At 27.4% G+C, this 16,047-nt stretch overlaps 1 protein-coding gene across 1 annotated transcript in view; it reads right to left on the bottom strand.

Moving 5' to 3' along the window:
- Nucleotides 1-845: 845 nt before the first annotated feature.
- Nucleotides 846-16,047, bottom strand: part of LOC113556323 (putative fatty acyl-CoA reductase CG5065) — a 39,447-nt gene continuing 24,245 nt past the window's right edge. The window contains exons 2-9 of the mRNA XM_026961192.2: nucleotides 14,878-15,080; nucleotides 12,460-12,708; nucleotides 10,983-11,128; nucleotides 8,508-8,617; nucleotides 8,113-8,305; nucleotides 6,021-6,269; nucleotides 5,111-5,368; nucleotides 846-1,290 (exon numbers count right to left, since the gene is read on the bottom strand). Of these exons, the coding sequence (XP_026816993.1) occupies nucleotides 1,137-1,290; nucleotides 5,111-5,368; nucleotides 6,021-6,269; nucleotides 8,113-8,305; nucleotides 8,508-8,617; nucleotides 10,983-11,128; nucleotides 12,460-12,708; nucleotides 14,878-15,072 (1,554 nt within the window). The 5' untranslated portion in view covers nucleotides 15,073-15,080 and the 3' untranslated portion in view covers nucleotides 846-1,136. The remainder of the gene's footprint in view (nucleotides 1,291-5,110; nucleotides 5,369-6,020; nucleotides 6,270-8,112; nucleotides 8,306-8,507; nucleotides 8,618-10,982; nucleotides 11,129-12,459; nucleotides 12,709-14,877; nucleotides 15,081-16,047) is intronic.

Here is a 16,047-nt window from a genome sequence, read left to right as displayed (position 1 = left end):
TTAGAAAGCTTTATACAGTACTAAAAAACAAATACCACTTGTTAGATGCGGTTCTAGAATATTGCAGACAATAAATCATATAAAATATTATATATTACTATGTTGTACAAACAACGAGAACAAAAATCGACTCATCTTTCATAATAAAATGTATTATGTGACAGTGTTAAATCATGCGTAACGATGAGTTTCAATGTTATTTAACGAACCACGGTGATGGAATTGTTTTTTGTTCGACAGCAAGTCGACTATGGAACAATACGATCCTACAAATATAAAATAAGCGAAATCTATTATGTTTTGATGGTTGTCTTCGTATTCTATGTGTAATGACATTAAATTAATCGAAATAATACTAATAGAAACACGCCGGAATTATTAAAATAAAGAAAAAATTATTGTTTAATAGATTTGATTTTCTCGCATCATTTTGTATGCCCACAATTATTTTTTTTACAGTTCATCAATTTAGCTTGAGTTACAAAAAATTGAAATACCTAATCCGTCCCGTATACAATTTGTGCTCATAAGTTATAACGCATCAATACACCGCGTAAGTAATAACATAAATATTTTGCATAGTATTTACTGTTAGTATAGAACACAATAACAGTATAGGTACACAAAAACAATTTGAATAAAAACGAATTCTTCTTCTTTGTTTTATTATTTTTGTTATATTTAATACTAATAAATAAAATAATTATTCAAATCCCATGAAACATTGTGAATTGCATTCAAACTGCAGTGCGATTACATTTTAGTATTATATAAAAAAAATATATAATATGAGTATTCAATAATAATAACTTAAACTAAAAAAAAAAAAAATAAAACCACATGAAGAAAATCAAAATACTTAAAAAACAAACTATGATTTGTCGTATCAGCCACACAATACGCGTATAATTTTAAATATTATAACATAATATAAAATCTATAAAATATAATATAATAATATGATCGTCCATTCTACAGTAGTAAAAAAAATTGTGTACACTAACAATCTATACAGAATATGTAATATAATAATTATGTGTGAATTATTATGCGTGCAATCTACACACGCAATAACAGTATTGCGATTTAGTGATATAATAATAATAATAATAATATGGTTGTTCGCAGTAGGTACATCATTTCGGTATTAACGATCCAATGATTGGTACGTTTGTGAACGAACTCGTAGTGGAGTCCAACAAAAACTTGAAAGAATCGAACGCACGTACAAACACCCACAAGAGGAAAAATCCGAACAACAGTTGTGTGACCAAATTCAGCCAATATAACCTGAAAATATGAAATATATTTTTATTATTATTGTTATAGCGTAGGTAGGTATCTATAATAGCGTAGGCGGTCGCGCGGATTGAACGTAAAAAAAAATATAGGAATTTTACGGTTTTATCGCAGAAATGGAACATTATTTCAGTTTTTATATAGGTATATAGGTATTATACGAGTCTGTTGCATTATTTTTTTTTTTCATTTAGTGTTGACGTACAATAACCCATAAAAAATATTCCTCGAGAGATACACTGGTTGAGGTCAACTGCACTCGTGATCGATAATAAACTGATGTATATATATATATATTAACAGCAGCTAAGTACTATACGGTTAACGATGTTGCAACAATCAGTTTTACAAATATCGATTTGCTTACAATTATTTGTACCTCCTGAACAAAAAAAGCTATTACTGGTAAGGTAAACTTACAGTTTGATGTGTGTACCCATTAAACAAATAATATAAACTTTGCTAAAATTGTGCGCGTTATTTCTAATGTTAATGGAGAGGGGATGCAATTCTTATCAATATTACTTCAAATATTTACACACCCCCATATCTAGCCAATCTAAGTTCTAGAGTCAAATATTTTATGAGACTTATTTCAAGGATATATCGGTTAATTATCTATTGAGAAAAAAAAATACCAAATATATTTGATCATACTTAGCTCGTAAAATGTTCTGGGTAGGTACCTCATTTTATTATATTTTATCTTTCGATTTATTTTTTATTGTTCAACAATTACATTGTTATTTAATATAACTAACGTGCAGATAGTAAGTACTTATCTTTGAAAAAAAAATTATTATAAGAGATATCGTATTTATTTTTACAACTTTTCTAACATAAATATAAATGAGGTTTGTCAAATAAATTCTTAGGCATATTATTTTAATTCGATAATTCTTATGAAGGGGGTCCGCAGACATTTTTACCGAGGGAGGGGGGCAATATATACATAATTATAATGTATTGTATAAGACTGCAATAGTCCTAAAAATTAATATTATAAACTTATAACTCATAAGCTATTTATTTTTTATTAATATTATACTAATTAACTAATTTTATAAAAAATTAGGATAATTAGTCTTCAAATAAAAATAAATATAAATACATTTTTATTAAACCTCTACCTCCGTTGCTGCTGGATATTATTACTATCGTTTGATTTTATCAGATGTTTAAACCACAGAATGTTATGCAATATATTCACATGGCGCTTATCACTATACAATACGTACATTATATGTATATTCTCTGATAATACAGCACATACAATTTTTTATTTTTTTTTACAAATGATAAAAAAATTATTATAATAACATAAATATCAGAAGGCATTGCCCCCTTGAACCCCCATGCGGGCGCCCTTGATTCCTATTATTATCTAATTTAAGTAGGTTAATATATCTCAGAAATAAAAAAAAAAACTATTATTGTTTATACATGAAAATATAATTTATTAATTTAGAACAGTGTATTCATACTTATCGAGAATAATCGAAAATTAAACCTCAAAAGACAAAAAATATATTTAGAAAACAATTATTATTTTGTTACCTGTTATTGTTTGTTGTTTATTATTTAATTTTTCAAAACATTTTAAAATATCGTTTCACACCGAGATTGTGCTCGAGATGTATCAGTACGCAGCGACACCCAATAAGAAAATCACTGGTATATATATATAATCACATCGAACAAAAAAAAAAAACGTTTTTAAAATCGTTATAGGACATTATCTAAGTTTAACGATCAACGCTATCTGATAATAACCGACTGTATTAGTGTAGAAGGTATAACTCTTATGACAGAACTAACCACAGCGTATAAGGAAGAATGAATGTTTTTATTGCGTATAATAGTCACGCTGATGGTTAATTTATAATTTTATTTTCAACCGCAACGGAAGTTATGTATAATATTTACAAACATTATTATGGCGTGTGTACGGCAAGTACACTGTAACACATTTTTTAATTGTTAACATCATTAAGATTCGTAAAGAATTCAAATAATTAGTTATTAAATTAAATTAGACAAAAATTCAAACATTTGGTTTTCATGAGAACATTTCGTTTAGAATAATTTTCTCGTTTTTACAGCTTTGGGCGTATGGTAAATAGACATTATATCATTGATATATTATAACACAACTAACCGTCCGTTGAACACAGTAGATATGTGCGTAGGTATATGTGAATTAATTGGAAAGTCAGTTGCTGTAATTCGAAATATAATGTAGATATTGTAATTCAGTTTTTTTCAATGTTTATATACATTCAATGTAATTTTTTAAAAATTTGAAAATAACCATTTTGTAGCGTTATTTATTTTTAATATGGAGAAAAAACAATAATTTTGAAATCAGTTTAATTTTGAATGAAAGGAAGAAATTCTATTTAAAAAAATACAGCATCATAATTATTATATGATAAAATTGTATTATGATTTTGTAACTATAATTCTAGGTAAACCTACCTAAAAAATAGATTCACTATTCATGGAAATTGCATTTAATATTTATTTTTATAATATCGTTCAATATGTTCACTATCCACTGCTAATTTTAACTCTATTGTGGTCTAAATTATTTATAGTCTTGTCTGAAAAAAGTTTAAGTGTGTTATATTTAAATTATAATTTGCCTAAAATGTTTTGAAAATATTTAAATATTAATTATACTTTTGCGAGGTTATTGATATAGTGATATTATATTGTATCTTTATTGTTACCTATTATGTTAAGATTCTATCAGTGCATAATGTAAATGCGTAAATAACTTAATTTAACATTAGATAGTTTAATAATTTAAATGTTTATTTCATTTCTCCTTATTAACTTAACAAAATGAAATTTATTATTCCTGAGTACGTAAAAATGGTATTTATCTGTTATAAAAATAAATTAAAAAATATCAACGAGTTGTATACTGTTTATAATCTTTATACCAAATAAATTATCAAAGTGTGAAAACCATACAATTTTACCATAACATATTACTATGCTATATTTTTAAAATAAAAGTTTCTTCGTTAATTCATAATTAAACGAATTTCAAAATTGTTTATTTTTTCATATTACAACTTGAATTTTCAAAAAAAAAAAACGTAAGTGGTTTTTGACATTTTTATTTTACACCATTATAAAAGGTATGCTATTAGTCATATATTACATTGAAAAAAACTGCATATGAATATTCGCATTATTTTTCGAATTACAGTTACTGACTTTCCAATTAATTTACTCGCTGTATATTATATAATCATTATATTAATCGACTATTAAAGAACGTGTCTTAACTCTTAATATTGTAATGAACGATATATTATTTTTATTAACTGCATACAGTGATCATTTAACGTAAAAAAACATAACGTATAACATACAGCAAACTTTTTTCTTTTCCAATAATTCTAAGTTTTTTTACAAAACAATCTTTTTTAGAGCATCTATATTTTTAATATATTTTATCAAAACCATTTTTAAAAATTTTTATTTTTTTTTTAAGTTATATAATGATGTTTAAAATTCGAATTTTGAACGAATAACTTATTATGAGTTATAAATATTTAATCATAGATGCACACAAATTTTGACCCTATACATAATCCACTCAACTAGACCTAAAATACTTATAAGAATTATAAGAAAAAAAGGTAAAATATTCTTTTGTCACGACTTAAAATAATGTGATAAAAAATAATATCAACATAAACGTTAATAGTTTTGGAAATAATGAGTGTTACTTATTAAATTAATTATTATCAAGTATTTAGAGTATTTATATATATAGGTACATAATATGACTCACAGTTTTAGATGAAATCTCGCCCGGTCCAGATTTGCAAGAGGCTCTTTCATGCAATATTGACGAGCACCCAATAACACTTGGATCATGTACTTTTCAATGTCAACATCGGTGTTCTGAATGAAGAATTTTTTCATGTCCGCTTCATTCAGACCGTTTATTAACGCTTTAGTGTTTTCGATTTTGAAGTTCCAACTGCGCATGGTAAAGTACTGCAACACTTCCATGCCGACCGCAATCCTCTTCTGAACACGTACCATGCTAAATATGCAATACATGTGAATATGTAGTGTCAATGTGGTTTTTAAAATCGGCAAAGTAAGTGGTTTGGATTTCACTGGGTTATTCTTAAGCTTAACTTAAAACCATTTTACTAAAAAAAATACTCAATTCGTTTTTTGTATTATAGACACTTAACTATCCCATCCATAATACGTATACGTTACGTATGTTGGTTCAGCGATAAAGTGATATGATTGTATTAAGGTCAAAACGATTCGTTCCCGTCTGCGTACATTTTACACTTATCTTATGTCAATAAATTATCTATTAAACTATCCCGATCATCTAATACAACTTTAAACTCCTGAAAACATGTTTGAATTCATTGTGGAATTGGCTTGAAAATGAAATCTCCACCTTTTTAAAATCGAAATTTTAAGCTCTTAATAGGTTAATTAATACTAATTGGCAATAGAGATTGATACTTTTGACAACATTATTTTAATATTCGTGTAGCGGCGTATTGACGTGTACGTGCACATGCGGTAGCGCTCCGCTTTTTATTTTACGCACAGTCACGCACGTTAATGATAACAACTTACTAGCACACGCATATGTATACACTTAGAAAATCAACAACTTTCAACCCCTAAATAACGGACAGTATCGGATCCCTGTAATGTTTACTTACAATGTCTTTTGCCTGGCCAACACCATGATTCCGTCGATCAAGTAGGCCGGCACGACCTGCAGCCAGAACACTATGAAATAGTGCACCAGTTTGTTGGTCCTTATCGATCCGTTGGGGTACCATAGACCTGCGTCGAATGGATACTCATATGCGTACCGTTTTCCTTTGGCCAAAGTTTCACCCCAAGTCAAGTGAACAATGTCTCCTTTGGATATATTGTAACACGGCACCATATCGTCCATTTCGTTACTATAACAATTCAACGTATTTATTCTTCGTCATTAATATTTCATTCAATTATTTTTTTCTATTAAATAATTCTATAAATACATTACGAAATTGTATTGACAGTTAGATATTCGGGTGAAAATAAAATATACCTATAGCGATCAATAAGCATGTAGAGAGGCTTTAAACTCAAATCAAATGTATAGTACAAAGTCAATTTTCCAAAGGTGAATTTTGTACGTTGCATGCTCCTCTTAAGTAAATCCAAAACGTATTTTGTTTAAACAACAATAAAATAAAACAACAACTAGCGTATTATAGAACAGGCTATAAATTATGATAATAAGTTCTCCGTGTCATTTTATTTTTCAATTTTATAATAATTATTAATTTTATATAAGAACTTCGGATTATCGTAAATTCGTTACGTTAATAATAGTATTTAAATTATCAAATAAATAAAACGATAAAAACAACAAAAAAAATATTCATTTCTCTTGACGTATTCAGAAAAAAACATATCAAAATATATAAATTACGTACGTTAACGTAAATTACATATGTTTTACAGCTTAATGTATATAGGTACATGTGTAAAAGCTCATAAATTCCTAAACTCTAATGCATCATCCTGTATCGTATCTTCAGAGATGACATATGGTTTTAAATAAAACAGTCAGTACTTAATCAAATGTCCCATCGTTCAATCAACATTGACAATTAAAAACATTATTACTTGTAACAAATCAAACAAATTGCACTAAAAATGCATTGTATATGACTACAAATTAAAATTGTAATAATATATCATTTATCTATATACTAAAACCTAAAATATTTTTGTCAAAAAATGTTTAAGTATTTATTGTATACTATAATATATGAATTATAATCAAATTATTAATTGCCACATTCAAAATTAATTTATTATTACTTATTATATATAAAGCATGGTCACAGAAATAAAAGAAAACCCTATGAAGTACAATAGCCTGACATCCCAAATTAAAAATTTTAAATTTAAATTTATATCAAAAGTTACTTATCAATGAGTAAATATTGGTAACCGAAAATTCGACATTTTTAATAAAACACATAACCCAAAATTTATGTTTTTATTTTTCAGGATGCTCTACTGACATTCTATATTATGTAAGTATTTTGGGTAAAATAAAAATACATATGAAATATTATTAAAAAACATTTTTTTTTTTTTTTTAATCAAATTCACGGCTATCGAATGAATTTAGATAAAATATCCAATAATAAACTATTTATAACTAGAGATATAATTATAATTATTCATGCACTTTAAATGTGGAAACTGTAATGATTAATTCTAATCAATTTTGAAAAAATTAAGTAAAATTATATTATTAACTTTTACATGCTTTTTGCTTTTTATAGATTTGTTTATTTAACTTTATATTTAAATAGTGTCGGGTATTTTAACTATTACGGTTAAAAATATTTTTGTTAATTGAGTATTTAAATATGATATTTAGGCTTAATTTCAAAATATAATAGAAAAACGAGCATCAGGGTGTCATCAGTCCAGCATACCAAAAGATAAAAACATTAATTTCGGGGTTAAGATGTTGTGTTAAAAATTCTTAATAATTTTCTACAAATTTTTAAACTTAAATTCAGCCGCCTGGCTGACGGACCACCTAAACTGTATGTATATATTATTTCTTGTTCGATGTTAGTGGGCTTTTCCGGTGATCAAAATGTTCACATCGTTGGCCGGTCGATTTATAATAATACATATATCATATATTATATATAATGTATTATTATAATGATAATTTATCACGCGCCAAACAGACAGAACAGGAGCAATATAATATATTTTAATATTTACTTGATCATTGTTCTCTTCCAAGCGATCAAAATCAGAGCGTTAATCGCAATATCTACGGGCACCACTTCCGCTTCGTAATCCGGACTGCACAACACGGACCGGATCACGCCTTTGCCACCAGCCACGATGACTCCTACCGGACCGTTTAAGCTGTCCACCCATCCGGGAACGGGCTCTCTGAACGCAGGCGTCACTATAATACGCGACAGGAAAATTTACGTTATTCGAACCAACGCATTATACAATAATATAAGACTGTTGCTGTTACCGCAACCTGCAGCTGATGCAGGTCGTCCGCGGTGGCTATCGATTCCAGCGTGAGTGCATATACTGCATCGGTGTTAAGCTTTAGGTCAGTATGACGAACAATATACGATATCGATGTATAAACTTACCGATCGATGGTCGGGCCACAGATATCGGAATCCGGTTAGCGTATTGGCTGACCAATGATTCCGCCAACCTCTTGGAGTACGTGTAGCAATTCGGATGGGGCCCGAGCAATCTGAAATCGATTAATTTTAATTAGTTGAATACCGTTAACCGTAGAACAATTATATGTTACGATCCCATTGATTCTTTAGAATAATTACGTTATTTGAACATTTTTATTAATTGTATTTATTTAGTCGTTTATTTTCTCTAACACCATCACTGAGTCCACGATACTCAGGCTAACCGGTTTGCTCGCCCCGTGGCGAAATAAAAATAAATAATTGATAGCTAATTATATTATTCTCTGAACTGATGGATATATATTGTCATTAATAGCTTCCGAAAAAAACCTATTGCAGAGGTTAGGCGTTTATTATGATGTGTGCCTACTTTAAGTTTAAAAATATCATGATGCAATGTCGATAAAAAAAAAAAATATATTAAACTAGTCAATTAAATTATTTCTTCGTAATAAACCATTAAGTTAGGTTATTATATAACATTAAAATTTAATTTTATAAATTCTCAGTAATACTGGCAAATTTTTAGATTATCACAATTTTTTTATGGTTATCTTAACTTTTAAGTTCAAATTTTGACGATACCTTTTTTGAATATTTAAACAAAAAATCTATTATTTAACAGTGTAAATTATGATTCGATTTTTTTTAAATTAACCATAAATTTTATCCTGGTGAAGTCAAAAAGTTTCTATATAGATTTAAAAAAGACAAAATTTGTAATATTTCTTAACAGTTGCCAGGTTGAAAATTCATTCAACAAATTACAAAAAAAAAAAACAATAACAATAATAACCGTGAAATTTAAAGCACAGTAACTTTCGTTACATTGATCATATTTTTGGATTTGGTCCAGTTTCGCGCAGAATCGTTTTATGAAAAATATGATTTATGCTTATTTTAAAATTATTTTGTTTGCAAAATCCACAGATATTTGATTATTATTTAACTCTATCAACTAAATCTCTAAATTAAATTTTCGTCCAATACATAATAATATAATGTACTTTCATATACGTATTAAGTATTATTTGTTTTCATATAATAATTATTTAAACACATTACTTGTAAGAAAATAATAATTTCTTTAATTTTCAATAGTATTTGTTTATAATATTTTAAATTTGTATGTTGAACAATAATTACTGCCTTACCGGAGTATACAACAGTATAATTGTTTAATTATTGAAGATAGACAGTAGTGGATAAGAAAATGTTAAACTCAATACTGTTTAGAAAAATTATAAATAAATTAATATTAAAATTTATATTATTGTGAAAACCAATTACTTAAATTTATAAATTAATAACTGATCATTTAAATAGTTGTTTACTTGTATAATTTGAACGAATTCTTTTTTAAACATAATTAATATCAAATAATACCTGTCTAGGTAATTAATAAATAGATAGGTATACTACGTATATGGATTATATAATTTGTTGTAAATTTGTCAATTCATATATGACGTATTTTTTTATAAATTGATTTTTTTCATAAACATCAATATGTGAGTTCTCAATCTCCATTACAATGTTTAGTTGACAAGTAAGAAAACAAGTGACAAATAATTATAAATAAAGACACAAAACGGTGGTGTATAAGTATACTTAGTTGTTCTAAATACATTACATGATCTTGAAAACTGCATAACCAATAGTCAAAATAATAATTATATTCATGAACGCATATAATATGTGTTATATTATCTTGCCAACGTTAGACACATACGAGGTAATAAATTAAAGGTTAAGTCAATTTTATTTTATTTACATTTAATTTTTAGTAATTTTATTTTATTGATTTTTATTAACATTTACTTGATAAATAAATAATTATTTTCAATCATATATATTATATTTAAACGTAATCATATATATTTTATATACATATAATATATATGATTACGTTTAAATTACGTTTATTTTTAAACAATCTAATGATAAAAATTATAATCAAATTATTGTTGATGATAATTAATACTAGGAATTTAAGTATGCATTTCTTAAATTCACCTCTTTTGGTTGCCGTTAGATAAAATAATTGTTCAATGAAAATCACTTATTTTTGATAACTTTCAGGCAAGTTTAATAACGCATTATTATAAATATAAGCACGTTATTGTACTTGGGTACTATCCATAGATAAAATTAAAAAATGAACCAATTATTAAGTATTTTCATCATAATGATATAGATAATTATATAAGCAAATTATTTCTTATTATTGTAGGTACTATAATATTGCTTTCGTTCAGTGATATTTATTATTTGTATTATTTTAAACTGTTATCGTTTATGTAACAAAATGTAATTTACTCGACTTAAGTTTATAAATTAATGTTGGCTTCTATAAACTCAACCCAAAAAAGTTTAAAAAATATCATTACCTCGCCTACACTTGTATTACGTTACCTAGGCGTGATGATTTCAATCGTATGATCGTCCATCCATTCGACAGCGCGCATGACGTCCTCCGGATTGGCCGGCGATGGATAAATCGTTTCGTCGAGTGTGTCATACTCGCAATGACAGAAAGCCGTGGACAAATGGACAAACGACTAAAGCAACAATATCGTTACATTTTAATACATTTAATATTGTTGAATATTATGAAAACAAAAAAAAACCCGTCCTTGTCGAAATAAAATTTCGCCGTTTCACTGTCGTAAATCAAATCGATAATCGCGTCAAACTGCAATGTGGTACTCCATTAATTATGTGTACAATATTATACCGGCTTTTTTTTACGGAAACTGAATACCCATCTCGTATTCACTCTCAATGTGATAATAAGATTTTTTAACGGGCAAAGCAAAATGTTTATTTTATAATTTTGTATTATCGATACCAATAAGTCATATAACAAATTTATTGATTGAATGACACACTGCAATATTTAATGGACATCTAAATAATATCTAAAGAATGATATATACACTGTCACACTGATCGTATTCGACTATACTACGACAATGATCGAATTCGACAAGAGCGTTTAGGACTATTATAGAAACATTAGAAATAAATATACACATTTTTAAAATATCAAACTTCAATTTCAGGAATTTTTATAAATTTCGTAAACAAATTAGTTTTAATTTATTAAACATAGTTGTTCTAATTTAATTTTTAAATTAAAATTTGGAGATTTTCTTCTAGAAACGTCTCAAAAGTTAAATTCCTGAAATTTATAATCATTGTTAGTGGCCAATATCAGTAAATCTATACTTAGCAAAAATGAAATAATAAAAATTGCATAATAGAATACAGCTTACTATATGTCTATATTCAGTATAGTAAATATAATATAATACCTATTGATGATAATATCGATAATAGATGTATATCTAATCACCAAACTCACTATCACTTGTCAATTTCACATAGTAGTAGAACACATTATTCCTATCATTACTGTAGAAGATACATACAAATTAATTTATATAAATATTTAATTACTTTAGAATGCTATTTTGAAATCGAGTGTATTATTTAGTTAATAAATGTATTATAATCTGTAGTTATTTTATAACATTAGGACTTTAAATTTAGATTTAACTTATACAATTATTTTTCATGCACTATTATAGTCACCTTTTATAGGGCATTTTAAATATTTTAAAAATCATATCTTTCGTAAAAAATTTAGAATTTTAATTTAACTCTCTTCCACACACACACGCGCGCGCGCTCACGCCCACAAATACAAAAGTTATATATTTAACACCACTGATGACGACAATATTATTGTAAGTTGGGTACATTGTGCAGTATGTGCACTATATAATATGTACATTGTACACATCATCAAAACCGAAAACACTAATGCACTAATGTGTACTGTACTGCTGTTATTATTCTATATTCTTAGTGTTTAAGTCTAAGTTACCGCCAATTTTTTCATTTGAACGGCCAAGTCCAACACGTGTTTCGTTCCAGTTGTGTTATGTCTTATCGCATCCTTCAGACCGGATTCCAAGCGCAACGACGCCGCTCCGTTAAAAACGATTGACACTTCGTTGATAAGAATCGATTTGTTTTCGTCACTCAATCCAAGCCCAGGTTGGCCCAAATCACCTTCCATCGCTTTGATTTTTTTCAATCTTTCCGGACACTCGATGCGCAAACGGTCGAACACCTTTGAAAAACAAAACAAGACCCATCGGTTACTTACATGCTATATTGGACTTCTACTATAGCATTTGCATATTTTTTTTTAAAAAAAAGCCACCTAGAAACTACCTAATTTGTTTCATGTCACGAAAAAGCTATATCTATAATTTTATGTGGCCCATTTTCGTATATTTTGCTTTTTGAAGCATATTTTTTAATTTGTGTTATTTTTTCCAAAAATTTTCCTCAACTACAGTGGTGGTAAATCAACTGAGTGTTTGAATGTGAACACGTACCAATTTAGAGGTATTGTTCCTGACTTATTTAATTTTGTTCTTATTTCAGAACTTATTATATATTTTATTAAACCGTTAAAAAAATGTTAGTACATATTTTGAATGCATAAGTGTTTGTATATTTTTATTTTTTAGGCCTATATAATGTGTCTTCTGCAATTCTGTCCTAATTACAAAATATATAAATGCGTACTATGAAGTAAAATATTAGCATCTATATTTATGTTTATTTGGGTTTAATGACCTATGTAATAATATATAGTTTTTCGAAGGTTACTATACATACCCTTATATCTACGCCGTTATACTTGATGACTGTTAATTTATGTTTGTATACCTAATGACCTTATTTTATTGGACTCTATAACTGATTATTAAATGTCGTTATATTTGTCATAAACAACAATTTCTCCTGCGCTTATACACATTTATACACAAATATTAAAGTCACTTTTACTTTCGACACTTTTATAATCAGCTGTACCTAACTTAAGTGTTATTATAATACAAACCGTATAGTGTACACATAACTACCTATTATAATATTATGTTACATTGATCGTCGTCCGTAAACGTATCTCGCTATACGACCAACGACCTCAAGAAAACGATAAATATAATAAATAATTACGGCGTTCTTCAATATAACTATACGTGTCGTTTTAGGTGTAACCGTGTAACAGGTACCTGATGCACGCAGTGTACGTAAACATCTTATCAAATCCTAAATAATAATAATAACTATATGCACCGAAGGCCATAGGTATATTAAAGTAATATTACATTATATGTGAATGGTCCAGAGACGTGAAACACCGTTCACAGACATACGTTTATGTGTCAATCTCTTGCTATATCAAAATCAGCTAGACAAAAATTATACAGAAAATATGATTTCATTTATTGAGCAACAACAAATAATATATAAAAGCCTCATCCCCTCTAGCTAAAATATTTTCAGATCACAGGCTTGGCCACAGTAATCATAACGAAATGTTTTTTAGTTATTTATAGGTACCTGATATACCGCCTGTATTTCAAAATTAAACTAAATAATTATAATACAATGTATATGGGTTCTATAAATATTACTTAATAATTCGATTAAAACAAAAGTAATTGACATGGAGAACTAGATTTCCTAAAAAAAATGTACTATACAAATATAGTAAATTAATTAAAGTAATGTCAATGTATTATTTGTAACATTAAAATAATTAATATTATAATATGGTCACTAAGTATTTAACTGTTAGACAGTAGGTATAATAAGTATTATAATGGTATTGAAAACAAATTTATAATTTGTGATAAATAAATAATAATATTATGATAATAGTTTACGAACAATAATTTTAGATTAAGAACAGGGAGAGATATCATTTTTAATTTTTTTTATTTACAGTTTTTTTTGGTTAACTATATAGTTTTAATACGTAATAAACGTTTTACTAGGTAATTTAATTATTTAATTAAATTAAAAGCTATTAATACGTCAATAAGGTCACAAAATACAGAAACCCATTAAATCACCACTCATCGATAATATTATGTAAAATAAATAATAGGTAGGTACCACTAAAATTAAATAAACAAAATTTAAATGGGTACAGGAAAATTTGAGCAAGTCAATTGTTTATATTTATTTTGATTGACACATAAAATCAGAACTGCAATATTAGGATATTTAAACGTTGAAATGGGAATAAACTTTTATAATAGTATTATTGATAGAGTGATAAAAATAATGTAATTCATCATGTAAATTCATCAGATTATTATAATAGATAGGTACAATGAACTTTAAGGTGTTATCAATGTCTTCCGAACATACTATTTTTAAATTTTTCTTCCACTTGGCCTGTAAAATGTAAATGTTTAAGATATAATCACTCAACTGCTAATTTCCTTATTTGCTCTATCCTGGCTGCCGGGCTGAAACCTCGCTTCGGTCTACACAGTACGTAAATGAACTGGACGTCGCCGCAGTCTCTAAGCAGCTTTTCGATGAGCACTTTTCCCATGTAGCCGGTACCTCCGGTGATGAACACCGAACGACCGCTATACCACTTTCCCACTCCTTCGTTCGTCATTTTATCACCTGGAAAATAAGATATTCAACGTTATTCGATAATAATACTACATATTATGTTAATATTATTACTCATTGGCAGACAATTCATATTTCAAACATTGTAGCTAATAATAATAGATATCTATAAAATGAATGAGTGTATATGATATATGTTACGAAAGACGTACATCATAATATATATATATATATGTGTGTGTGTCGACGACATAATATTATTATTTGTTTTATTAACGCGCAGTATGCAGATTATATCTAAAGAATATAATAATATTACTCGTGCGATGAGTTTCTTCAAAGAGCAAATTTAATTTTTCCACAGTGAAGGCGGTTTGTTATACTTTATTATACTAATAATGAATTTCCAAAATAAACAACGACCATAATATTATTAACGGAAACCCCAAATATAAACAAAATCGTGGATATCATTGTAAGTATTCCTCTTCATATACCATAAGATTATATATGTATCATGGTGGAAAAGATGATTTCAAATCCGGCTTACAAAACACACTCGACTTAATAAGAATTACGAAAATATTTATACTTCAATAAGCTTTTCATGTTTTAATTTTTAATGAATTCCGTCGTTTTTACTTACTAAAACTTAATAAACATTACAATATACGCATTTATACATACGCGATATTGAAAGCCGTTACAAGACAATTTATCATAGACTATGTGGTGTTGCGCGACACGTTATTGAATTTATATATACTATTTTTTATTTTTTTCTATCATAATTCACAATACAACACTTTTGTTGCAGAAGTTCCCCACGGCTTCTCATTTATTAACAAATAGAAATCGTAAATCTATTAATGTTCATCCGATAGAATTATCTATTGAAATTATTTTTTTTTTATAGCTAGACTGCACATTGATCCGTGTTAACAATGCATAATTTGATTCGGAGACGTTTTCCAATTTGGTACCTAATACGTTTTTTTTTTCTAATCTCATATTTGTT

The sequence above is a fragment of the Rhopalosiphum maidis genome, chromosome 3 (genome assembly GCF_003676215.2).
Source record: "Rhopalosiphum maidis isolate BTI-1 chromosome 3, ASM367621v3, whole genome shotgun sequence".
Lineage (NCBI taxonomy): Eukaryota > Metazoa > Arthropoda > Insecta > Hemiptera > Aphididae > Rhopalosiphum > Rhopalosiphum maidis.
This window is presented reverse-complemented; position numbering and strand designations above follow the sequence as displayed.